Source organism: Pipistrellus hanaki (genome assembly GCF_964339955.1).
Source record: "Pipistrellus hanaki genome assembly, chromosome: 5".
Taxonomy (NCBI): Eukaryota; Metazoa; Chordata; class Mammalia; order Chiroptera; family Vespertilionidae; genus Pipistrellus; species Pipistrellus hanaki.
In genome coordinates, this window is record NC_140507.1 from 2394547 (window position 1) to 2420498 (window position 25952).

The following is a 25952-nucleotide window of genomic DNA, read 5'->3' on the forward strand; positions in this document are numbered from 1 at the left end:
AGCCCCGACCCACTCTAAGCATGCTACTTTATCCCTGTCTTAGGGATGCCTGGCAGATTATGATTGGCTAAAGTTTTAACAAAAGAAAGGTCAGTTATAAGTTACAGAAAATTCCACTAGTACAGTAACATTTAAAGTTTATACAACACCTGGGGTGGGGGTTTATTTTCAGCTTAAGCAGTCTCTGTTTGACCTGATTTGGTCTGTTTGTTCTGCCTTGCAGCTACTGGAAACAGGACATGCCTGCCTGGGGGTTGAGCCTTGCAACAGAACTATTTTATGGCTAACAGTTATGCTTAGCTAAAGCATATCATGCTACATTCTTTGTTGTGGGTCTGGTTGCTCGTTCCTTCCCTGGCCTGGAGCCCTGCCTCGACCTGGTCTTGCCGGCCACAAGACCTGAGGATCAGAGATAACCGAAGAGAATCACACTGTTGGGTCATGTCAGACATGGGCAGAGCGAGGACGATGGTCCAGGTGCAGAAACTCACCAGGAAAGACATTCCCAAATGGGAACCTCATCATCCCCAGGTAACCCATCCCGCCCTACCGTCTCACTGGTTTGGACCCCTGATCTGTCTTTTGTATCGCTGCTCAGGCGGTGTAGACACCCTGACGTTTCCCCCCCCTAAAGATCATATCTAGGCCTCAGTTGTATTTCAGTGCCAGGCCCAGGAAAGCGGCAAAGAAGACAAGTGAGGCTGTGGCTGCCTTAGGACCAGCTACGTTGACCAATCAGTGGAGACCTGGGCCCTGAAAGAGCACACCTGGAAAGCGGATGACTATTCTAAGACCCTCCCCTAAGGTTTCTACCCTCAAGAAAGATAAATATGCTCAGGACAACGGACCCGGTGCTCACTGCCCCTCCGGAGCACACCCCCACAGTCATGTGCCCCCTAAGCTCTAAGCGAGTCCATGAGACATGCAACCAGGGGAGCAATGGCAGTGGCACTGCCCTGGACTAAACCCCTTCACCTGTCCCGAGGCCCCCTTTTCTCTGACTTCTCAGGGAGCCAGAGCAGCTAGCCTAGGCTGTCCCGTAGCTGCTATGCTCTTCCTTGTTTCACTGTTCTAAGAACTAGTGTCTTTTTGCTGCCATCATGGACCTATAACACCCTTTGGCTCAGGGCTGTGTAGCCCTTCCCTTTGGCTACCCCATCTCCCATCCCCTTTTTCTTAAAAAATTTCAGTTTTTCTTTAATCACCATCTGAGATGACTATTTAGCCAATCTGTTAACTACCAACTTTTAACTTTTCAGGTAACAGTTACAGATTGCTGGATATAAATATGTCAATTCTTTTCATCCTCTCTGCAACCTTGTAAGGTTAACTGGTAGTAGAATCTTCTTTACAAAAAAACTGAGACAGAGTTTCAATCTTTTTTTGTCTGTTTGTTTAAAGTCACAGCTAGTAGTAGTAGACATTAAACTGGACACAGGTAATTCTTTTTTTTTTTTGGACACAGGTTGTTTATAATATTGACATATTGGAGATACCTAATTTCCCTTCAGCCAGGGGAATGGCTAAATTACCTATGGAATATCCAGTTACAAAACACTATTGTAATACTTTTTAAAAAAAATTTTATTGGCTGAAACGGGTTTGGCTCAGTGGATAGAGCGTCGGCCTGCGGACTGAAAGGTCCCAGGTTCGATTCCGGTCAAGGGCATGTACCTTGGTTGTGGGCACATCCCCAGTGGGGGGTGTGCAAGAGGCAACTGATTGATGATTCTCTCTCATCAATGTTTCTGACTCTCTATCCCTCTCTCTTCCTCTCTGTGAAAAATAAATAAAATATATATTTTTTAAAAAATTTTTTTATTGATTATGGAATCACATAATTGTCCTCATCCCCCCATTTCCATCCCAAACCCCTCCCCACATATACCCCTACCCCCCCTGTTGTCCATGGTCACTGGCTAGGCCCATATGCATGCACACAAGTCCTTTGGTTGACCTCTCCCCTTACCCCCAACACTATTATACTTATATGGAAAGTTCCCTAGGATGTATTTTGGAATGGAGAATAAATGCAAGTTGCAAACAATATGTTTTTAGTCATTCTTTTTAAAACCAAGCCCCTGTATACCAAAACCGGTTTGGCTCAGTGGTAGACCTTTCTGCTGACTGAAAGGTCCCGAGTTCGATTCCAGTCAAAGGCATGTACATTGGTTGTGGGCACATCCCCGGTGGAGGGTGTGCAGGAGGCAGCTGGTCGATGTTTCTCTCTCATCGACATTTCTAGTCTCTATCCCTCTCTCCTTCTCTCTGTAAAAAATCAATAAAATATATTAAATAAATAAATAAACCAAGCCCCTGTCAACAATGCTGTTTTATTGTACAAATTTATCTAGATGAATAAAAAAAGAACTGGAATAAACAGAGTAGTGAAGAGGGGAATGTTGGGGGGGAACATAGGGATTGTGGGAGTTTTAGTAAAACAAAACTTTATCATTCATGAGATTTATGGGGGAGGGTGTTTGGTCAGAAAAATTATATATACTTTATATAATATAAAATTAATTAAAAAAATTTACTAAAAATTGCATTTTTATCCTTTGAGCACCCACTGACATAAATGGCATTTGAATAATTTGAGAAATAATATCCAAGTCTTAAGGGGTGAAGATTTGAGGGTTATAAGAATATGAACATAAAAATAAAGCATTCTCAGGGAATCCCAGAAGAGAACATAAAAGATAATTTTAATCAGCGTAGTATTTCATTGTTTAGTCTTGTGGAGCTTAAAATAAACAGTGTTACCCAAAAACTGCTCTAGGTCTACATTACAAGCTCAAATTGGATGGGAACTCAGAGGTAGTAAGTATTCTTTCCAATATACATCCTGATATTTAGTTGAAATATTTTATAGCATAACTTTAGAAAATGGTCATTATTGCTTATTAATATTAATGATTTGCTAAAATCGTTGTACAGTTTTGTAGCCCTGTATGAAAACTGTTAAACCAAAAAGTTTCTAAAGTTTTTGCCCTTTACTCTGGGGTTGAGGCCTCAGAATGAAAATGCTAAGTCCAGAGATTGAAATGGGAGTGATCCACTCTAACTAGCAGTGACCCCATGAAATTGCCATTTAATATGTGTCAGCTGGCCTAAGGAATATCAAGAAACAGTTTGGGAGCTAGCCGGTGTGGCTCAGTGGATAGAGTGTCAGCCTGCGGACTGAAGGGTCCCAGGTTCATTTCCGGTCAAGGGCATGTACCTTGGTTGCAGGCACATCCCCAATGGGGAGTGTGCAGGAGGCAGCTGATCGATGTTTCTCTCTCATCAATGTTTCTAACTCTCTATCCTTCTCCTTCCCTCTCCGTAAAAATAAATAAAATCTATTTTAAAAAAAGAAAAAAGAAACAATTTGGGGAAAAAATGACTTGGAATTGGGATCCCTTAGTTACTTACCTTATTCTGGAAAGTAAAGAGGAAAGCTGAATACATATACTCACCTTAAAAGTTCCGTTATATCTGGGACTTCCCTTTATATGGTGGGCAAGACCTCATTAGTAAAGGATTCTAATTCTGATGACATCACAACTGTTCCCTCGTAGTCAGATCAACAGCATTTTCACAAAGCGGTGGCTTAGGTCGTTCCTGACTGATAACAGATGCTGAAATTGGGTTTAGCGTGTGTATTAATTATTGCTGTGTAAAAAACTACCCCAAACAAGCATTATTTTCTACCACAGCTGAGAGTCAGGAACGGAGGGCACTGTAGCTTGTGTTTGCAGCTCAGTCTTGAGGTTAGTCAAGCAGGTGTCTTGAGCTGGTCATTCTGGGGTTCTATTGGGGATGAAGAGTCTGCCCGGAACATTTCCTCAGTTTCTCATCACATGGGCCTTGCCGTACCGCTGCTTGCAAGAGCAAGAGGAAAGCCACAGTGTCTTGTTTTGTCTTGTTTATCCTCACCAGAGGATACCTTTTTCCACTGACTTTTTTTCTTTTTGAGAGAGCGCGGAAGGGAGGGGAGAAACAAACTTTATTGCCTCTCACACTGGGGTACAGTGTCTTTTAAACCAGAGACCTTCAGCCTCTGGGCCATGCGGCACATTGGTGTGCCACAAGAATTTTTAAAACATCCAGTACCTGACTTTTAGAGCAATGGCCTCTTTTCCCTTAGAATGGCAAATTAAAAAATGACAGCGACCAACACAGCAATAGCTCTCCAGTGTGAATGAATCAAAAGTATTCCTATTCTTTTGTCAGTTGGCAAAAATTAAATTTTTTAATGTGCCACAGAATTTTAGTAATTAGTTTATGTGTGCCATGCGATGAAAAAGGTTGAAAATTGCCGGCACCGGTTCGGCTCAGTGGATAGAGCGTTGGCCTGCGGACTGAAAGGTCCCGGGTTCGATTCTGGTCAAGGGCATGTACCTTGGTTGCAGGCACATACCCCGTGGGGGTGTGCAAGAGGCAGCTGGTCGATGATTCTCTCTCATCGACGTTTCTAACTCTCTATCCCTCTCTCTTCCTCTCTGTGAAAAATCAATAATATATATATATATATAAAAAGAAAAAGGTTGAAAATTGCTGTTTTAAACTAATCTTGGAAGTCTCATACCATCAATTTTCTATATGCTAATGATCATATAAACCAACCTTAGCTAGTAAGGGCATACTCTGATGTCACTGATCTCTTCTCCCCTCCCATCCCATTGAGGGAGCTGACTTTGAAGTCCATGTGGATATTGACACGAAAGCTTCACATGAGGGGGCTTAGTGTGGGAGAGAGGAGGAGAGACTGGGTAGGCATTTGTACACACACACACACACACACACACACACACACACACCAGATGTACACTGCCAAAAAGAGGAAATCCTGTACCCTGGGATGCCAATCCCATATTGAGAGCCCTCACCTCTGTCATGAAGAAATTTCCATCTCTTTGCTTCATTAAAGGGAAAAGCTGTGCATTTGTTTGGAAGATTGAATGAGTTAATATTCATAAAAGTACTTACAATAGATTGAGGGAGTAGGTCTGGTGCTCAGTGGACATCAGCTATTATTGTATAAGTCTTCTGCATTGTTGTTTTCAATGCCCATAATAAGACAGTGGATCTAGTTGATTTATTCTAACGTCTATAATATTTGTTTGTATATGTAACACATTTATTTCTGTTGGTGGATATTAGACATTTCCAAGTTTATTACAGTGCTGCAAGAAACACCCTTATACACATATCTGTGGGCACATACAGGGGTCCCAAAGGGAACATGGAGAGGGGTTAGTTCCTGGATTCTAGCTGTGCACCATTTGGCTTTACTCAGTATCACCAAGCAGTTATTCAGCCATGTATGATAGCTCCTATTTTGCCATATCTTACCAAAACGTGGTATAAAAAAATTTAACTTTGCAAATGGGATAATTTAAAATGATATTTCATTGTTAAATTTGCATTAACCGTTGGTGAAATTTGTGCATTTTTTGGCTATGTTTATTGGCCCTTTGGGGTCCCTTTTTGGTTAACTGTATGTTTAATACATATGTTTAAATGATGTATCATACTTTATCTTTTAAATTAATTTGTAGGCAGCCTAGATATGTTCAGATATAGAATAAAGGTTACACACACGTTTTACGCTTGGACAGGTGGGTGGATTGTGTGCTATTTAACTGGATGAAGAGGCACAGTGGAAAACCAATTTTAGGAGGATACCAAGAGTTTACTTTCAGACAAGTTTGAGATGCTTTTGACTCATCCACAGAGCTAGGCTGTGCTGTAGAGATACCTGTGGGAGTTGTCAGCTTACCGGTGGCTGCAACATGATAGGAATGTGTGTGGTTATCTTCTGAGAGAAGCTGCACGGCGTGAGCCACAGAACCGTCCACGGGAGGAGGCTGCAGAGGGATGCTGAGCGGAGGGCGAGCAGAGAAAGACTAGGACTGTGTGAAACCATAGAAACCACGAGCGGGAACAGTCCCCTATTTCTTCTTCGGTTTTTGTAATGGCCGCAGGTTTCATTGTGTGGATGTCCCCTAACTGCTCTTGTGTTTGGAGTTTGGATTTTTGTCAGTGCTTTTCTGTGATAAGCGACACTTTGACAAACATTCTTATAGGCTCATTCCCGCCCCCTGGGTATTTTCTTTGGATATACTCCTCTAGGTAGGTCGAAAAGTCAGCCCGTTTAAAAGCTTTTACTCTTAAGTTGCACATGTCTTCTAGAAAGAATGCTTTTTTATTTTGACCAGAATGAGTTTGCTTTTTCTCCATTCCGGTGGCAGTGAAAAAGTGGTGAGACCTACATATTGCATACTGACATTTTTTTCTTTTTCTTTTTAAAAAAAAAATATATTTTAGCTGAAACTGGTTTGGCTCAGTGGATAGAGTGTTGGTCTGAGGACTGAAGGGTCCCAGGTTCGATTCCGGTCAAGGGCTTGTACTTTGGTTGTGGGCACATCCCCAATGGGGTGTGTGCAAGAGGCAGCTGATCGATGATTCTCTCTCATTGATGTTTCTAACTATCCCTCTCTCTTCCTCTCTGTAAAAAAAATCAATAAAATATATTAAAAAATATATATATTATTGATTGACTACAGAGGAAGGGAGAGGGATAGAGAGTCAAAAACATCGATGGGAGAGAAACATTGATTATCTGCCTCCTGCACATCCCTACTGGGGACGTGCCCGCAACCAAGGTACATGCCCTTGCCCGGAATCAAACTTGGGACCTTTCAGTCTGCAGGCTGACACTCTATCCACTGAGCCAAACTGGTTAGGGCCATTTTTTTCTTTTTGATACTGACATTTTTAATATTTGCAAAGTGTTCATAATTTATTTCACCTATTGTCTTCTTGTTTTTGGTATTATAAGTAGTATTATAATTAACTAGAGGCCTGGCGCACAAAAATTCGTGAACTCAAGTGGGGTTGGGGGAGTCCCTCAGCCCAGCCTGTGCCCTCTGGTAGTCTGGGAGCCCTTGGAGGATATCCAACTGATAACACATTATTAGTGCTGCCGAAAAGGCGGGTGAGGCTCCTGCCACTGCCGCTGCTCTTACCAGCTTTGAGCTGGGCTTCTGGCTGAACTCCTGCATTGAGCGTCTGCCCCCTGGTGGTCAGTGCACATCATATCAACCAGTTGTTCTGCTGTTTGGTCTATTTGCATATTACCTTTTATTGTATAGCACTAGAGGCCTGGTGCATGAATTTGTGCATGGGTGGGGTCTGGTCAGTCCATCTCGATTAGGGCCAATTGGGGTGGCCTGCCTGGGGCAGGGGACGTAGGAGGTTGGCTGGCTGGCCCTGCCCCCATTGGACAGGTTGGACAGCCGTAGTGCATGTCATAGCGACTGGTCATTCCAATTTTTTTTAGTCGTTCAGTCATTCTGATCACTTGGCTTTTATATATATAGGTAGTTGTTTTGTTTAAATTTTTGCTTATTCTTAACCTGTCCCTTAGAATAATTTCCTGAGAGTGGAAATGATGAGTCAAAAGTATTTGCATTTTTAAGGCTGTGGAAACATAGATACTGTAAATCATCCTCTAGAAAGTGTGTGCTCTTCTTATCAGGACATGGAAAGAAATATCCCTGATCTTTTACTTTTGGGAGTTGTCAGTGTGCATATGGTATTCCAAGGAATTATCTGGAGAACTACACCTTTCATTGTTTCTATCAGGCTACATGCATCCAGAATGTCTTTATATGAAAACTATGTGCAAATAAAATTATTGAATAATACCATTTTCACACATTGCACGTCAAATTTTGAGGCCCCATATCTGAAAGGCTTGTATTCCAGCTATATTGTCTGTTCTGTGATTTAAGAATTAATTCCAATAGCATTGTGTTAGGGACCAAGTGATAGCGACATCTCCAGAGGACAAAGTGGGAGGAAATTTAAAGCTTCAAAGATTAATCCAGTGGCCATGGGGTCCCTTGGAAAAGGCCTGTCTCAGGTTTGAAATCATTTCAATTGAAAGTTCAGTCTCGCCCTGGCCGGCTTGGCTCAGTGGATAGAGCGTCGGCCTGTGGACTGAAGGGTCCCAGGTTTGATTCCAGTCAAGGGCATATGCCTGGGTTGCGGGCTTGATCTCCAGTAGGGGGCGTGCAGGAGGCAGCCAATCAATGATTCTGTCTCATCATTGATGTTTCTCTCTCTCTCCCTCTCCCTTCCTCTCTGAAATCAATAAAAATACAATATATAATGAAAGAAAAAGAAAAAACAGAAAGTTCAGTTTTGCCCTAGCTGGTTTGGCTCAGTGGATAGAGTGTTGGCCTGCAGACTGAAGGGTTCCGGGTTCGATTCCGGTCAAGGGCACATGCCTAGGTTGCGGTCTCAAACCCCAGTAGGGGATGTGCAGGAGGCAGCCGATCAATATTCTCTCTCATCATTGATGCTTCTATCTCTCTCTCCTTATCTCTTCCTCTCTGAAATCAATAAACATATATTAAAAAAAAAAAGGGAAAGTTCAGTCTCAAAGCCAGTGGAATTTTTGTTAGGTTGGATTAATTTTGGAATCTGGTTGGCATTTCCCGTGTGTGTGGTATGTGTGTATATATGTATTTATTTGTTTATCTTTTGTATTTCCTGTTTTGTCTGGTTTAGCAATTGACCAAAATAGGTTCAGTTCTCTTTGACATGGGTCTTTTTCTTATATCTTTTTAAAAAATACATTTTTAAGATCATACAAGTCTAACCAATGGACACAGACACCAGGGGTGTGAGGTATAAGTAGGGGGGATGGGGATGTAATAGGGGGATAAGGACATATGCAATACCTTAATCAATAAAGAAAAAAATTTTTTTTATTAACTTCAGGAGAGAGAGAGATTGAGCCCGAAACTTAGGCATATGCCCTTGACTGGAATCGAACCCAGGACTCTTCAGTCCGTAGGCAGATATTCTATCCACTAAGCTAAACTAGCTAGGGCTGACACGGGTCTTGTAGATGCTTTTGACTTAAAATAAAAAAAAAATAAAAAAGTGACAAATAGTCCCTGTTGTGTCTGCACAAAGTACACATGTGGGTTAGAATCTGTGCAGACAGCAATTCCTACAGTGGTAACCGAGTGTGGGCGTGAGATGTGAGCGCTCTGATCTCCCGGACACCGAAGAGGGGCGCCAGGGAGAAAGGGGGGGCTCCCGCTGGCGTGGGACCAGCCAGCCCGGACGCCCGCACCGGGGTCCTCGGGGGGGACCTGTCTGCGCTGCCTTCCGGAAGGGGCGGAGTCCGCGGCAGGCCCAGCCCCCAAAGAGGCCACCGGGAGGCGGGGCGGGACTTCCGCTCGCCAGGGGGCACTTCCGGGTCCGCTGGCCGCCGCCGCGGGGGCTGTGTGAGCGGGGCCGTGTGAGCGGGCGCTGGGCCGGTGGGCGCTGGGCCGCGGCCCCCGGGCCCCGCGATGCTGGGGAGCAGCTCCGAGGCCGCGGAGCGCGAGGCGGAGGGTGACGGGGCGGGCGCTCTTCCCGCTCCGCCGGCCATCGACTTCCCGAAGGAGGGCTCGGACCCCCAGTATGACGGTGAGGGACCGAGGCCGCGGCGGCCCTCCCCGGGCCCGTCCGCTTTCTTTCTCGGCGCAGCGCGGTCTGCTCCGGGGCTGGGCCCATCCTGCTGGACCCGGGCCCCGCGGGGCAGGCGGGGCGGGGCGGCGGAGGGCGTCCGCGGAAGGTAAACAGATGGAAGAGAGGCTGCGACCGCTAGCTCGTTCGTTCGCGTTTCTGTTCTTTACTCCGCGGACTCCGGGTTTCCGGGCTCTGCCAGGCGGCGGGTGGGAGCGCTGCCAGCCGCCAGGAGGGGCTTTGCAGACCCTGCGCTGAGCCCTTGGGGCTGAGTTGGATTTATTGCTTCCCCGATAGGGCAGCAGCTGAAGACCTGTCCTAGTGAGGCAGTATGCAGAGCCGCCTCTTCTTTTTTTTAAAAAATGCCCAAGTTCCCTGAGGCTTTGGTTCCTGGGACATATGGTATGTAACTGGGCAACAGCATACAGGGAGAGAGGTGCTTGAAGCATGACGCTAGCCAGTCCGGGGTGTCCAGTCTTTAAATGACAGTGCAGTAGGCTCTTTAGTTGCAACTAGTTGTTTTGGCAACTTATTTTACTTTAAAATTTATATTTGTTGATTGTTTTGAGAAGGGGGGAGGGGAGAGAGAGAGAAACATCATTTTGTTGTTCCACCCACTTATGCATTCGTTCATTGATTCTTGTATGAGCCCTGATCCAGATGGAACCCACAACCTTGGCATAATCGCACAGATTAAGTTGTGCTATTAAGAATGAATCATGGCCTGGAGTGGCTCAGTGGTTGAGCACTGACCTCTGGACCAGGAGGCCACAGTTCCATTCCCGGTCAGGGCACAGGCCCTGGTTGCAGGCTCTATCCCCACTCTGGGGAGTGCAGGAGGCTGCTCCTTAGTGAAATTCTCTCATCATTGATGTTTCTCTCTCTCCCTCTCCCTTCCACTCTGAAATCAATAAGAATGTATCTTATTTTATTTTTTATAAATATATTTTTATTCATATCAAAGAGGAAGGGAGAGGGAGAGAGAGAGAGAGAAACATCAATGATGAGAGAGAATCACTGACCTGCTGCCTTCTGCACACCCCGAACTGGGAATTGAACCCGCAACCCATGCATGTGCCCTTGACGGGAATTGAACCTGGGACCCTTCAGTCCGCAGTCTGATATTCTGTCCACAGAGCCAAACCAGCGAGGGCAAAGATTTACGTAAAAAGGAAGAATGAATACATGGATTCAGGGAGGTTTTTATATGCAGTGGTTTGAATAGGATGGTTATAGAGAATACACATTCAGTTGAAGCATGAAACAACTCTTAACATGTTAAAATCAATTTAAAGGTGCAAGCCAAGTTGAAAAGGTTCTAATTTCTTAAATTCTTCAATTTTCATCCTTAATTCCCGCTGTAACTCTTGATTCCAGAGGGTACGAAGCAGACGCGGAGTCAGTCACAGAGGATGCTGGGAGATAACTGTTTGCAGTGGCATTCAGAGCAGCTCCCTAGTAAATACGTTACGTCACAGAAAGTCCCAGCTGTAAAGGTGAAAGCCTGCCTTTCTGGAACGTGGTGATAAGGTTTTCTGCAAACTGAAGATTATGCTTGAAGGGTGTGATCTTAGATTAGCTTCTAAAAATTCCCTTCTCCTAGGTTACTCCTTCTACTGATGTGTTTACATGGTGCCTTTCTTCCAAAGAAGCCCAGCAGGTCCAGACAGAATTTACCTTTCTATGTGGAAAGTGACGTCCGTGAAGAGTGTAGTATTTTTTAAAAAATATATATTTTATTGATTTTTTACAGAGAGGAAGAGAGAGGGATAAAGAGTTAGAAACATTGATGAGAGAGAAACATCGATCAGCTGCCTCCTGCACCCCCCCCCCCCCCCCCCCCCGGGATGTGCCTGCAATCAAGGTACATGCCCTTGACCGGAATCGAACCTGGGAACTTTCAGTCTGCAGGCCAATGCGCTATCCACTGAGCCAAATTGGTTAGGACAATTTCCATTCTTTCTAGTGGGAAAAAATGACTTGTTTTTTAACAAATCACCTCTCGAACAGCCTTCCAGAACTAATGGCGTTCAAGAAGCAAGGTTCCACTGTACTGAGAAAACACAGATATTTACATTACGATTCATAACAGTAGCAAAATTAGAGTTATGAAGTAGCAACAAAAATAATTTTATGGTTGGAGGTCACCACCGCATGAATTGTATTAAAGGGCCGCGCGTTAGGAAGGTGAGAGCCCCTGGCCTCCCCTGTCCTGCGGCAGGAGGCGTTCCCGCTGGTTCGCTTGAACAGCCGCTCATTGGTTTCTCCACTCCTACCTTGGTGTGCCTCCTCACTCCCGAAACTTCTCCCTTCCCCAGGCTGCCTTCTGCTAGGCCTCCAACTTCCAGAACGCCACTCAAACTCAACTCCAAAAAGTCTGTCTCGATTAACCCCCCTCAGCTTAACTACTGTGTTCTTTTTAAAGCCTAGTTTTATTTATTTTTAAATATGTCTTCGTTGATTTTAGAGAGAGGAAGGGAGAGAGCTAGAGATAGAAATATCGATGAGAGAGAAACATAATTGGTTGGCTGCCTCCTGCACGCCCCCTACTGGGGATTAAGCTTTCAACCTGGGCCTGTGCCCTGACTGGGAATCGAACCGGTGACCTCTTGGTTTATGGGTGTTGATGCTCAACAACTGAGCCACACAGCTGGGCTGTGGTGTTTTTCCCCCCCTTAGAGTTACATAGTTTGTCTCTTTAATTAGAATGTGTTATTTTGTCATTCTGAGGTATGTTTGCCATTTATTACAACTTTTCCTTCTTTAATTTTTAGAATCTGATGTTCCAGCCGAACTCCAGTTGTTGAAAGGACCGCAGCAGCAGCAGCAGCAGCAGCAGCCGACCTTCCCCTTTGCAGTTGCCAACCAGCTATTGCTTGTTTCTCTGCTGGAACATCTGAGCCATGTGCATGAACCAAACCCACTGCGTTCAAGACAGGTGTTTAAATGTTAGTAAGAATCAACTCATCTTGCTACATACCACTTGTAAAAGAATATTGCATTTAATGCTGTGGGCCTGAGAAGCAGCGGGTATATAAAAATTTTAAATAAGTATTAATAGCTTATATTTTTAAAAATATTTTTTTTACTGATTTCAGAGAGGGAAAAGGAGAGAGAGCTAGAAACATCTATGATGAGAGGGAATTATTGATCAGTTGCCTCCTGCACACCCCCTTCTGGGGATGGAGCCCACAACCCGGGCATGTGCCCTGACCTGGAATTGAACCATGACCTGGTTCATAGTTCCATTCTCAATAACTGAGTCACGCTGGCTGAGCAATATAGTTTATATTTATTTATTTTTATTTTTTTATTAAAAACATTTTATTTATTGATTGATTTTAGAGAGAGGAAAAGAGAAACATCAATTTTTCATTCCACTTGTTCATGCATTCAGTGTTTGATTCATGTATGAGCCTTGATCAGGGACCAAACCATAAGCTTGGCACATTGGAACTATGTTTTAACCCAGTGGTCAGCAAACTCATTAGTCAACAGAGCCAAATTAGTTTATATTTCTTAAAATTCATGTTATATTTTGCTGTGGGTAATTCCTTATGAATATAACTAGAGACCTGATGCACGAAAATCGTGCAAGAGGCGTGGCCCTTGCAGACCCGGCTTCATCCGGAAGGTCATCTGGACAGTCATTCTGCTGTCCAGTCTAATTAGCATATTAGCTCTTTATTACATAGAATTAATAGGTACCCTGAAAGATTAATAACCATAAATTGTGCATATTTAAATAAAAGATAGGTTTTTTTGTATCTATAACATGATAATCCATATAATGTGTGAAGCTCTCTCTCTCTTTTTTAATATATTTTATTGATTTTTTACAGAGAGGAAGAGAGAGGGATAGAGAGTTAGAAACATCGATGAGAGAGAATCATCGATCAGCCGCCTCTTGCACCCCCCCCACCAGGGATGTGCCCGCAACCAAGGTACATGCCCTTGACCAGAATTGAACCTGGGACTTTTCAGTCTGCAGGCTGACACTCTATCCACTGAGCCAAACCAGTTTCGGCTGTGAAGCTCTCTTATGGTTTAGTTGGTTATCAGGTAAATGAAAATCATGGATAGTCATTTTGAACCAGGTCTTGACCAGAGCACTGGGACAGCAGGATTTTGTGTTGTTGAATGAGAAACTGGTTTTCTGTACACTAAATGCTTTTAACACCAGTTGTGTGGTGTTTCTTTTCCTGCACTGCCCAGCTCTCTGTGTGGGTTAAGATATTCCGTAATAATAATTGCCAAAACCGGTTTGGCTCAGTGGTAGAGTGTCAGCCTGCAGACTGAAAGGTCCCGGGTTCGATTCCGGTCAGGGGCATGTACCTTGGTTGTGGGCACGTCCCCAGTGGGGGGTGTGCAAGAGGCAGCTGGTCGATGTTTCTCTCTCATCGATGTTTCTAGCTCTCTATCTCTCTCCCTTCCTCTCTGTAAAAAATCAATAAAATATATTTTAAAAAAAAGATATTCCGTAATAGAAACAATAATGAATACTCACTTTTGTTCATTCTAATCATATATTTCCACTGCTGCCTTTATTCTTATCTCAGTGCCTGTTTGCAGAATGAAATATGTTTGAAAATCAGAAGACTGCTGTGTTTACATTTTTCTTGCCTTTTTAAAAGATGGAGCTTAGTATTTCACTGACCAACCAGGAATGTAAACAAATGACTGTTCAGTGGCAGAGAAGTCGGGGCAGATGTGCTCCTGACCAGCGAGCGTACCAATGGCTTCCCTTTGGCAGAATCAGTCCCCAGTTGTAATGTGTTTGTTGGACTGAGCTGTTCTCTCCTGGAGGCTGTTACCACTCTCCATGCTCTGCACTCTTCAAAGGTGCCCTGAGCGCAGCCGATGTGGCTCGGTGGTTGAGCATTGACCTAGACCTAGACCTATGAACTAGTGTTTCCCAAACTTTTGACATAAGTGTACCCCTTCTATAATTTTTGTAACACTGAGTACCCCTCGTACTCATGAGAACGTAGAATTAGGTGCAGCTAAGCACGGTGCAGTGCACATCCCCACCAAACTCTGGTGCAACGCGTACCCCCACCAAACTCTTCCCGTACCTCTGGGGGTACACGTACCACACTTTGGGAAATACTGAAAGGCCATGGTTTGATTCCTGGTCAGGACACATTCTTGGGTTGTGGGCTCAGTCCCCAGTAGGGGGCGTGCCGATTGATGATTCTCTCTCATCATTGATGTTATCTCTCTCTCCCTGTCTCTTCCTCTCTGAAAAAAATAAAAATAAAATTGCCTTTTTATTGATGGCCTTCCTAATAGTTTTCCGCATTCTTTTTCTAGTACTCTGTCAGACTTTCATCAAAATGGGGCTGCTGTCCTCTTTCACTTGCAGCGATGAGTTCAGCTCATTGCGACTACATCACAACAGAGCCATCACTCACCTGATGAGGTCAGCCAGAGAGGCAGTTCGCCAGGTAAGCGTCAGACTCTGTACTTGGTGTGTGACAAAACGTCTTGATTTCCAGAGGACTGTATTTTATTTTTTTTAATGTGAAAATTTTTTTATTACTTCAAAGGAAAAGATGATTCTAATGATAAATATGACACTTAAGTAATTTTATCCTTAACATTTTTTTTTGGCCTTTGTAGATGCCAACAATTGCTTCTTTCTTTTTCCAGTTGACAGCAGTTTTAACATTTGTTACATTTTTTAAAAATTAAATTATTATCTGTGTACATATTTTAACATTGCCCCCCCTCCCATACATACCCTCCCTCCCCAGAGTTTTGTGTCCATTGGTTGTACTTATACGCATGTATACAAGTCCTTCAGTTGATCTCTTATCTCCCCCAGATCTCCCTACCCTCCCCGTTGTAATTTGACAGTGTGCTTGTTGCTTTACTGTCTTTATATCTACCTTTTGGTTCATCAGTTTATAATGTTCTTTCAGAGGACTGTATTTTAAAGCCTATGAGATCCTGATTATAAAGAGGTTTATAAAATGTTTAACTTTAATTTGTTTATTTAACAACTATTTATGAATGGCTGCTATGTGTTAGGTTCTCTATATGTGGTGGGGTTCAGGCAGTAAGCAAAATAGACAGAATCCGGCTTCAGGGAGCTTCTGTTGTAAAGAGCGGGTAGTAAGCAACGGAAAAATGGAAATGTGTAAAAATAAATGGGGTAGATCGTGGTGAGTGTTAAGGAAGAATATGAAGCAGGGAAGGAACTTAGAAAATGTGCGAGTGTTAACAGAGGGTGCCCGTGAGGGCCTCCCTGAGGCGCCTGAAGTCAGGAGCTGAGGCTGAGAGGAGGAGCCTAGAACAGTGGTCGGCAAACTGCGGCTCGCGAGCCATAAACGGCTCTTTGACCCCTTGAGTTTTTAACAAAGGCCAGCTTAGGAGTACCCTAATTCAGCTAATAACAATGAACCTACATATATAGTTTAAGTTTAAAAAATGTGGCTCTCAAAATAAATTTCAATCCTCATCCTGTTGATATTTGATTCTGTTGACTAATGAGTTTGCGGACCACTGGCCTAGAGGAAAAGCACTGCAGTGGAGGCACAATAGCTCCCCGGTGAGCAGTGGGCAAGGTGTAGGGGGAGCTGGAAAGGCAGCCGTGCAGCTGGAGTGAGCAGGGGAGCGGGTGGGGGTAACGGGGCAGGAAGAGGGACGAGGCTGGGACAACAGAGTCGGCTTTGAGACCATTTTAATGTCTTCGGTGTTCACTCAGAGTGAAGCAGGCAGCACTGCTGGATTTTGAGCAGAAGAAAGGTATCATGTGACTTAACGATTTAATGGGACCAACCAGCTTCTGTGTTGAGAATAGACTGAGGGGGGCCAAGGGGAAAAGCAGGGGCACTGGTGCAGTCATAGAGGCAAGAAGAGATGGTGGTGGCATGGAATGGGTGGTAGCCATGGAGATGTGAGAAGTTGTCAATTTCTGCATATATTTTGAAGGTAAAAATCACCATTTGCTTATGGTGCTCCTTGGTACAATCTCAGCTTTGTCAGTGGGTAGCAAGAATGTAGCTTTATTATTAGTAATCTTCTGGTTAAGAGAGATATATTTTCAATTATAAATTTTTAGGTAATGTTGAAAAAGCCATTGAGTCTTTTTTTTTTTTTTTTTTTAATATGTTTTATTGATTTTTTACAGAGAGTAAGAGAGAGGGATAGAGAGCCAGAAACATTGATGAGAGAGAAATATCGACCAGCTGCCTCCTGCACATCCCCTATTGGGGATGTGCCTGCAACCAATGTACATGCCCTTGACTGGAATCAAACCTGGGACCCTTCAGTCCGCAGACTAACACTCTATCCACTGAGCCAAACCAGTTTCGGCAATTGAGTCTTATCTATGCTAATAATAGAGGAATATACAAATTATCTGGGACTCCATCACAGTAACGATCGAACAGCAGGCTGCATGGAGTGACAAGGCCAGCAGGGGGGTTAGTGAGGGACGACCAAACGACTGAACAGCACCCTGTGTGGGGTGACCAGGTTGGCGGGTGGGAGAGGGGCAGTTGGGGGCGATCAGGCCTGCTAGGTGTGATCACGCTGGGGGGGGGGGGGCAGTCATTTAGGGGTGATGAGGCAGATGAGCAGTTAGGAGCCAGAGGTCCCAGATTGTGAGAGGAATGTCCGACTGCCAGTTCAGGCCTAAACTGGCAGTCGGACATCCCCTGAGGGGTCCCAGATTGGAGAGGGTGCAGGCTGGGCCGAGGGACCCCTCCTCCCCCCCATGCACGAATTTTGTGCACCATGACTCTAGTTTTTTAATTTTGTGTAAGCATTTGAGACTATTATATATGACATTGAATTTTTATAGATTCCTTTTTCCATAAAAATTTCAAAATGCTTTTAAAAATAATTTTTTTATTTTATTTTAGGATCCTTGTGAGGATAGTTCTCATATTCCAAAGATCAGGTCTGTATCAAATGCTTTTGTGATTATTTAAATACTAACTATCTAGTCAGGATTAAGAATTAATCCTGAATTAATTAGAAATGAGTTTTGAGTTTTAAAATACTATAGTTAGTATAGTTTATGCAAATTAAAAACTTTATTCTTGGCAATTAATTACTGCTTCAAGATTTGCTTTAATTCTCATTTCCCTCCTTTAAATAATAATAAAAAAAATTTTTGGTTTTTTTTTGCTTTAAAATGTTTTTCTTCATTTTTAATCCCCCACTCTCATTCACTGTGGATTCCATAAGCCCCAACCCTAATGCAGGGCACTGATATCTGGTCTCTGTCAGGGAAAACCATTGAATTTTGCCTGTTTTTAGGAAGTGTTAATATAAAATCTGTAACTTGTCTGGGAATTTAAGTGACTTTATTACTGAACTCCACTAATCTTTTGCTTGTTAGTTAATCATTAAGTACTTATTACTGGTAAAATACTTAAAATTAGATTAGTGATCCTCTTGCTATCATATCAACCTGTCAATTTGCTTAGCAACTGTTTTCTTCATAGAGAATGAAGAATTTCATTTAAAAATATTTTTACTGATATCAGAGAGGAAGCGAGAGGGAGAAAGAGGTAGAAACATCAGTGATGAGAGAGCATCATCAGTCAGCTGTCTCCTGATGGAGCCCCGGGCATGTGCTCTGACCAGGAATCCAGTTGTGACCTCTTGGTTCAGAGGTTGACATTCAGCCATTGAGCCACACTGGCCGCTCTGAAAATTTTCATTTTAGCTCATCCTTTTCAAATCACCACAATTTAGTGATGAAGGCTAGTAGTGAAACGGACATGAACTGCCGGGAACATCCTGATGTGCTCCTGCTTTCATACTGGCTGTTTTCACTTTCAGAGCCAGGGAAGTAGCCTTTGAAGCACAGACATCACGTTACCTAAATGAGTTTGAAGAGGTTTCCATCCTGGGGAAAGGTGGATATGGCAGAGTGTACAAGGTGGGTTTCCCATGTCTTTTTTACCTACTCCTTAAATAAATGTATTGTGAGCAGTTGTTTTCAGTATTGAAAGTACGCAAAGAAAATTCCTAGAAATTGTGTCCATTTACTTTTCACCAAGGTTTGTCCTTTATGGGGAAGTGGGCAGGTTTTCCCTTTTTCCTAACCACATTGGTGGTTGGTGATTCTGGTTAGTGAGTTTTTGACCTGTAGCTGCCTTTTCCATAAAATGTATTTCTGAGAAGACTTGTGCTGCTGTTTTTGGGTTTCACGGAGCCCTTTGGCCAAAGCTGCCAGTCTTCCGCCCCAGGGGCTTCTGGGAGTTGGCCCCTCATTGCATTTGAAAGCCTGTTGTCTAGCTGAGCACCATGGCAAAGAGCTCAGGGGTCTGTTCCTTAGTTTTATCTCTTTGGCTCGTTTGGATGGTCTGAGTTCAGGCGAAAGAACTTTCTTTATTGGGTTGAAATTTAATGGCACAATATACTTTGTCTTTTTCTCTACTTTTTAGGTCAGGAATAAATTAGATGGTCAGTATTATGCGATTAAGAAAATCCTGATTAAGGGTGCAACTAAGACAGATTGCATGAAGGTAAGATTTTAAAAAATGTATTTATTTTGAATAATTGAGTATTTTTTTGAAAGAGGTGTGTGTGTGTGTATGTGTGTGTGTGTGTGAGAGAGAGAGAGAGAGAGAGAGAGAGAAAGAGAGAAAGAGAGACAGAAAGAGAGCGCGAGTATTTGACAAATACTAGGTGGTATGGCTTGTCAGTTTACTAAGAATGGGCTACAGTAACATAAACATCAGAACTAAATTTATTTGACTTAGTTTTTTACAGGCATTTCGTGTTGGCCACATTTCAGGATCATTGCTGGGGACAGTAATTTTTAAATTAAATTATTCATATACAATACAAGTTGCTATTAAATAAAAACTATGAGCTCAGTCCAGGTCCCAGTCTTTTCCCTGCCATGCTGTGTGGTCCTGGGCACATTACCTGGTCCTCCAGGTCACGTCTATCTTCCGCCCTTGACGGCAGGTTTTATTTACCTTGTGAACTGGACTTCCCTATAGGAGAATGAGGGTAAATGAACACGCAAAGCATAAAGTGCCACATATATGTAAGTTTAGTGGCTATAACAACTGCTTTGGTCTCTCATAAAGATATTCCTGTTGCTTTAACATCGTTTGGACTGCTTGTACAGAGGGCTTTTTCTGTTTGCTCTGGAAGAAGTGGTAGCATTTTGATACCATGAGCGTCTAACAAATTGCCAGTGAAAGCTCAGTTTTAATGCTGCTTCTCCTTCAGGTGCTGCGGGAAGTGAAGGTGCTGGCGGGTCTTCAGCACCCCAACATTGTGGGCTATCACACTGCGTGGATCGAGCATGTTCACGTGGCCCAGGCGCCAGGTAAGCAGTGTCAGGTGAGACAGAGTTGAAGGTGGGCGAAGCTAATTCTTTTATGTTTTTAAAATTTTTTTTTCTTTTTTCTTTTTTTTTTTTTTTGCACACAGTATTCCTACAAGGATACTGTCTTTTTTTTTTTTTTTTTTTTTTAAATATATTTTATTGATTTTTTTAAAGAGAGGAAGAGAGAGGGATAGAGAATCAGAAACATCAATGAGAGAGAAATATCGACCAGCTGCCTCCTGCACACCCCCTACTGGGGACGTGCCCACAACCAATGTACATGCCCTTGACTGGAATCGAACCTGGGATCTTTCAGTCCTCAGACAGATGCTCTATCCACTGAGTCAAACCGGTTTCAGCATATGTTTTTTACATTTTAAAAAATATTAAAAGGCATGAAAAGAAGAATATTTAGTGGAAATTATATGAAATACCTCTTCAGTGACAATAAATGCAGTTTATTAAACACAGGCTCACATATGAGTATTGTCTGTGGCTGCTTTTGTCCACAGTAGTGGAGTTGAGTAGCTGCAGCAGAGTCTCGGGGCCCGAGAAACCTGACCTGTTCATCACCAGGCCCTGCTCAGAGAGCGTGCTGAGCCTTGTGTGGAGGAACAGCTGTTTTATGGTTCTTTACATGTGCCAGTCGTTTGAATAAGCTTGTATTGCACTTTGCCAGAAGATCATGGCATTTTTATTTTATTTTTTTGTTAATTCTCACCCGAGGGTATTTTTTCCATTGATTTTTAGAAGTGCAAGGGAGGGGGAGAGACAGAGAGAAACATCAATGTGAGAGAGACACATTGGTTGGTTGCCTTCCACACGAGCCCCAACTGGGGGCTGGGAATCAAACCTGCGACCTCGATACCTGCCCTTGACTGGAATCGAACCCAGGACCCTTTAGTCCATGGCCAATGCTCTGTCCACTGAGCGAGACTGGCCAGGACTGTCATGACGTTTTTAGATAGGTGGTTTCACTTGGCATTGTGTGTGTATTTCTGCTATGCCTGTGACTGAATTAGGAAACGGGCTGCTTGAAGGTTTGTTCTGTGTTTGTTCCGCAGAGAGGATTCCTGTCCCGCTGCCGTCGCTGAGAGTGATCTCTGCCCAGGACGACAGGTGTGCGCCCTGTGAGCCTCTCGGTCAGACCCTGCCTCCTGCAGCGGCTGCCCTGTCTGCGGCCGTCAGGAGCTCAGGAGTGTTTCACACTTTGTGTTTGCTTATTTTCTTTATGAAATGTTAAATATTTCCTGTCAGTATTTTAAATAAATGCAGTTGCTAGGTAGATTTGATGCCCTTCTCCCCCAGGGCTTTACCAGTGAGCATTACGTAGACCTGGAGGAACAGTCGAGTTACTCTTGATCTTTTTTTACATTGATGATGGATTATTATCTTTTCTGTTTTTCCCCCTCCAGTAATCAGTCTGATGTTAAAACTGATGAAAGTAACAGCTCGTCCATTATCTTCGCCGAGCTCACCTCAGAAGAAGAAAAGCTCTTAGGTGGGCCTGGCACTGCAAACCAGAATAACAAACTGGTGAACTATACCCCCAGCCTGGTCACCAGAGAGGCCGGGGGGTTGGGGTTACCCGCTGAGCTCCAGGAAAACGGCGGGGCTGAGCTGTCCTCCCGATCGACGGCTGAGAGCCAGCTGCCCCTTCGGCTTCATTCAGACTTAGAGGAAAACTTCACCTCCACTGAGGACTCGTCTGAAGAAAACTTCGACATGGTGGGACAGACAGAGGTAGATTTCACGTTTACTGGTAATAATCGTACCGTGGACTGCGATTAGACATGGCCGCCCCTCTCCCCAGCTGGCTTCCTCCCTCTCTGCTCCAGCCCTTCTGTCCTGTGTTCAGTCTCTCTGTCCATGTTCCCCATGTGTTTGAACTTCACGCCTCCCCTTAGTTAACGTGCCCTTTTTGGAAGTCGGGGTCATCCCTTCCTTCCAGTGGTTCTCACCCTTCCTAATGCTGCGATCCTTTAAACAGCTCCTCATGTGGTGGTGACCCCCAGCCATAACATTACTTGCGTTGCTACTTCATAACTGTAATTTTGCTACTGTTATGAATCATAATGTAAATATCTGTGTTTTCTGAAGATATTAGGCGACCCTGCTAGTGGTTCTCAACCTGTGGGTCACACTGGGTTATAAATAAATATTTATACAGGTTTTCTACATGGGACCAGTGTTGTGTTGCCCCCTAGATGCAATACCACCTGATGCTGTCACGACCCATAGGTTGAGAACTACTAGCAGGGTCGCCTAAGACCATTGGAAAACATATTTACATTACGATTCATTAACAGTAGCAAAATTACAGTTATGAAGTAGCAACGAAAGTAATGTTATGGTTGGGGGTCACCACGACATGAGGAACTGTATTTAAGGGTCGCGGCACCAGGAAGGTTGAGAATCACTGCTCTAGACAGTGTCATATATGTACCCCGGCGTGGGAAGCACGGTACACGGTCTGTTTCTGTTGTACGTTAACACTGGGTTATAAGTCTATATTTATGCAGACGGATTTTCTCCATTGGAGCATGGCTTTACGAGAGTCCAGTAGGATACAGGTCATGTTCCAGGCGACGCTTGCTGAGGATCACACTGATGCGCCGGTGAGGCGCCACCGTGCTTGCTCCGTGCCCAGTGTTAGTGTTAAAAGCTTGAAGATGAAGAGGGCCTGCACAAAACTGGTCATATTAGATTCCAAAACTATGTGTACACGCAGAATTAACTCTCATTGTCCGGGAACACGAGGCGTGTGCAAGTGAGTTTTTATGAAACATGAAACTTTGAACATAAACCTGAATACAAAGGAGTTGGGTTTGAGGAAATTTTATTCAGAGGAACTTTATTTCTCTGTGTAAATTTGGAAAATTTTCCTGATGCCTAAATCAGTGGGCTACAGTGAGCTAAATTTTTGCTTACTTTTTCCTTGGACAGGTTATTAGTTATGCACAATGTGAAGCTAACCACACTGTGTGCACTGGCGCTATACACAGAGTAACAGATGGCAGATAGCCATCCTTTTCTACTTGTCTAGAGGGGCCCAGTGCAAGAAGTTCAAGCGCAGGTAGGGCTGCCAGCTATCGCCAAGGCCTTCCACAGCTTCCAGCAGCTGGATGGCTGGAGCCTTCCTTCGCCCCCTAGTGGTCAGCGCACATCATAGCAAGTTGTTGAACTCCCGGTCTTTTGAACTCCTGAGGGTACAATTTGCATATTAGCCTTTTATTTTATAGGACAGGATTTTAGCTTTCAAAACTGTTCATGCAGTGAGCAGACCAAACAGTGTCAGTGCCTCAGTGTCACATTCAAGAGCTTCTCCCGTTTGACACCTGCCTAACCCTAGCAGGCCTACCCCTGCCCTCTTGGAATGTGACACACAGTTTTAAGTATTGCTTTCCTTCTCCGTCTCCTTCATCAGACCTTGGGCATCTTGTGCAGGCCTGTGTGTCACCTTTATCTTCATCACTCAGCCAGTGCTTGGCCTAGAGCAGGCCAGTGAGTATTTGTTGGCTAAATGACTAATGTAAGTGGTTCAGAGATGGGACCAGTGCTGTGTCGCCCCCTAGATGCAATACCACCTGATGCTGCACATCCAGATGCAGCTGTGTGAGCTCTCCCTGTGGGACTGGATCGTGGAGAGGAACAGGCGGAGCCGGGAGTGTGTGGATGAGTCTGCCTGTGAGTACCGTGCAGGTGCGGGGCTGCGGAGTAAAGACAGGAGGGCCCGCTGCCTCCTGCTGCCAGGCCTTTAGATGGAAAAAAATCTGTTTTAAACCAAAACAACAATTATGCTATTTAAGCATTTTTTGAAAACAAATAGTAATTGGAAATTAATTTTCTCTGATTGATATTTAAGCAGTAATGTGCTAGAATTTAGGAAACTGATTTAGGGTGGAAAATATTTTTTAAAAATTTAAGGAAAAAATTTAAATACTTGTTCTTATTTTTTTAACCTGAAAATGTGGTATTCTTACAAAAAGAAACTGTGAAAGAAACCATTTTAGGAAGGCATGTGATCAAGTTTGTCTCTCTCAAGCTCCAGATCTCCCTCTCCTGCAGCTGTATATTCCCTAGAAATGCTGTATTATAGAAATATTTGTGTGTATATATATCTCCTTACCCAATGATATGTCTTTATTGATTGTAGAGAGAGGAAGGGAGAGGGAGAGAAGGAAGACGAATATGAGAGAGAAACATCAATTGGTTGCCTCCTATACACACCCTGACTGGGGATTGAACCTGCAACCAAAGGTGCATGCTCTGACCGGCAATGTAACCCTCGACCTTTGGTGTATGGTATGACACTCGAGCCAACTGAGCCATACCAGCCAGGGAGTCAGATTAATACATATATTTTTAATATATATATATATTTTTTTTTATTTCAGAGAGGAAGGGAGAATGGGAGAGAGATAGAAAATCATTGATGAGAGAGTATCATTGATGGGCTGTTTCTTGCACGCCCCCTGCTGGGGATCAAGCCTGAAACCCGGGCATGTGCCCTGACCTGGAATTGAACCGGTGACCTCCTGGTGCATGGGCCGATGCGTAACTATTGAGCCACACTGGCCGGGATAGCAGGCTAATTTTTAAGTAGATAATTTTGTATGGCCCTTGAATGATGTTATAAATATCCACATGGCCCTTGGCAGAAAAAAGTTTCCTCACTCTTGTCTAGTGGAACCATTGCTTTCACACACACACAGATCCCGAAATTGTGTGCTAGGAAGCATAAAGGAGGGGGTGGAGTAGGTGTGAGCTGTTGATAGCAAAGCAGGCTCATTTGGGGTGGAGAAAGGGGCCCACTGTGTTCTTGTTTTTTTTTATTTTTTTATTTTTTATTTTTATTATTTTTTTAAATATATTTTATTGATTTTATATAGAGAGGAAGGGAGAGAGATAGAGAGTTAGAAACATTGATGAGAGAGTCATCAATCAGCTGCCTCTTGCACACCCCCTACCGGGGATATGCCCGCAACCAAGGTACATGCCCTTGACCGGAATCGAACCCGGGACCCTTCAGTCCCCAAGCCGACGCTCTATCCATTGAGCCAAACCGGTCCCGGCTGTTTTTTTTTTTTTTAATATATATATATATATATATATATATATATATATACACATATTATTGATTTTTTACAGAGAGGAAGGGAGAGGGATAGAGAGCTAGAAACATCAATAAGAGAGAAACATCAATCAGCTGCCTCCTGCACACCCCCCACTGGGGATGTGCCCAAAACCAAGGTACCTACATGCCCTTCACTGGAATCGAACCCAGGACCCTTCACTCTGCAGGCCAATGCTCCATCCACTGAGCCAAACCGGTCAGGGCAAGTGTTCTTGTACTTGAAGGTCAGCAATAGGTTGAGGATTTAAAATGACTTGAATACAGAAGAACTAGTAAGTTTCCATTATATTATTAAACTTCTTGGCTGGAAACGTCAGGATTTTTTTTTTTCTTATCAATTTTTTATTTTATTTTTAGTCTTACAAATCTCTCCACCCTCTAAATTCATTTGCTCTGTCATCATATTAAAGATGAATTATTCAGTCATTTACCTTTTCTCCATATACTTCATTTGTCTGCCATTTTCAAAATGTGCATTCTAAATCCGGATGACGAAGCTCACCCCTTGCAGTGAACAGAATTTACTCTCTTACTTTATTCTGTGTAATAGGACCTGCAGACCCAGTGGGCCAGGACACCAGATTCATAGGGTGAAGGGGACTCCCACGTGATTTAGTGTGGCCGCCTGGTGCCTGGGAACTGCTTGCTGGGTGATTGCCACGGGGGCTCTGAGTGAGCTGGGAGGTCTCTTTCTGGGGACAGACGGTTGAGGTAGGCGCTAGTTTTCGATGGCATCTTGGCTGAGGAGCCCTCTAGGAACCATTCTTTGGAGCATTGACTTTGTTGAAAATCTGAAGGTGTCAGATGTTAATGTGTTTAGACAATTGACATTTAGATATTAATGAGTAAAAAAAAAATTAGAGAAATAAAACTTTTTTTTTTTAACTTCAGGTCCTTATGTGATGGCCAGTGTTGCAACAAAAATTTTTCAGGAATTGGTGGAAGGTGTGTTTTACATCCACAGCATGGGGGTCGTGCACAGAGACCTGAAGGTAA

At 43.6% G+C, this 25952-nt stretch overlaps 1 protein-coding gene across 3 annotated transcripts in view; it reads left to right on the forward strand.

Annotated features, from left to right (window-relative positions):
* The first annotated feature begins 494 nt into the window (after positions 1 to 494).
* EIF2AK1 (eukaryotic translation initiation factor 2 alpha kinase 1) overlaps positions 495 to 25952 on the forward strand; it is a 35162-nt gene continuing 9704 nt past the window's right edge. The window contains exons 1-11 of one of the 3 annotated variants that reach the window (XM_084886179.1): positions 495 to 531; positions 12288 to 12461; positions 14827 to 14960; positions 17385 to 17422; positions 18313 to 18412; positions 18921 to 19001; positions 19720 to 19819; positions 20884 to 20938; positions 21235 to 21562; positions 23395 to 23506; positions 25848 to 25948. In XM_084886179.1, the coding sequence (XP_084742305.1) occupies positions 510 to 531; positions 12288 to 12461; positions 14827 to 14960; positions 17385 to 17422; positions 18313 to 18412; positions 18921 to 19001; positions 19720 to 19819; positions 20884 to 20938; positions 21235 to 21562; positions 23395 to 23506; positions 25848 to 25948 (1245 nt within the window). In that variant the 5' untranslated portion in view covers positions 495 to 509. Of the gene's footprint in view, positions 532 to 9244; positions 9475 to 12287; positions 12462 to 14826; positions 14961 to 17384; positions 17423 to 18312; positions 18413 to 18920; positions 19002 to 19719; positions 19820 to 20883; positions 20939 to 21234; positions 21563 to 23394; positions 23507 to 25847; positions 25949 to 25952 lie in introns of those variants that run through there. The other 2 variants (XM_084886180.1, XM_084886178.1) reach the window with 2 other exon arrangements.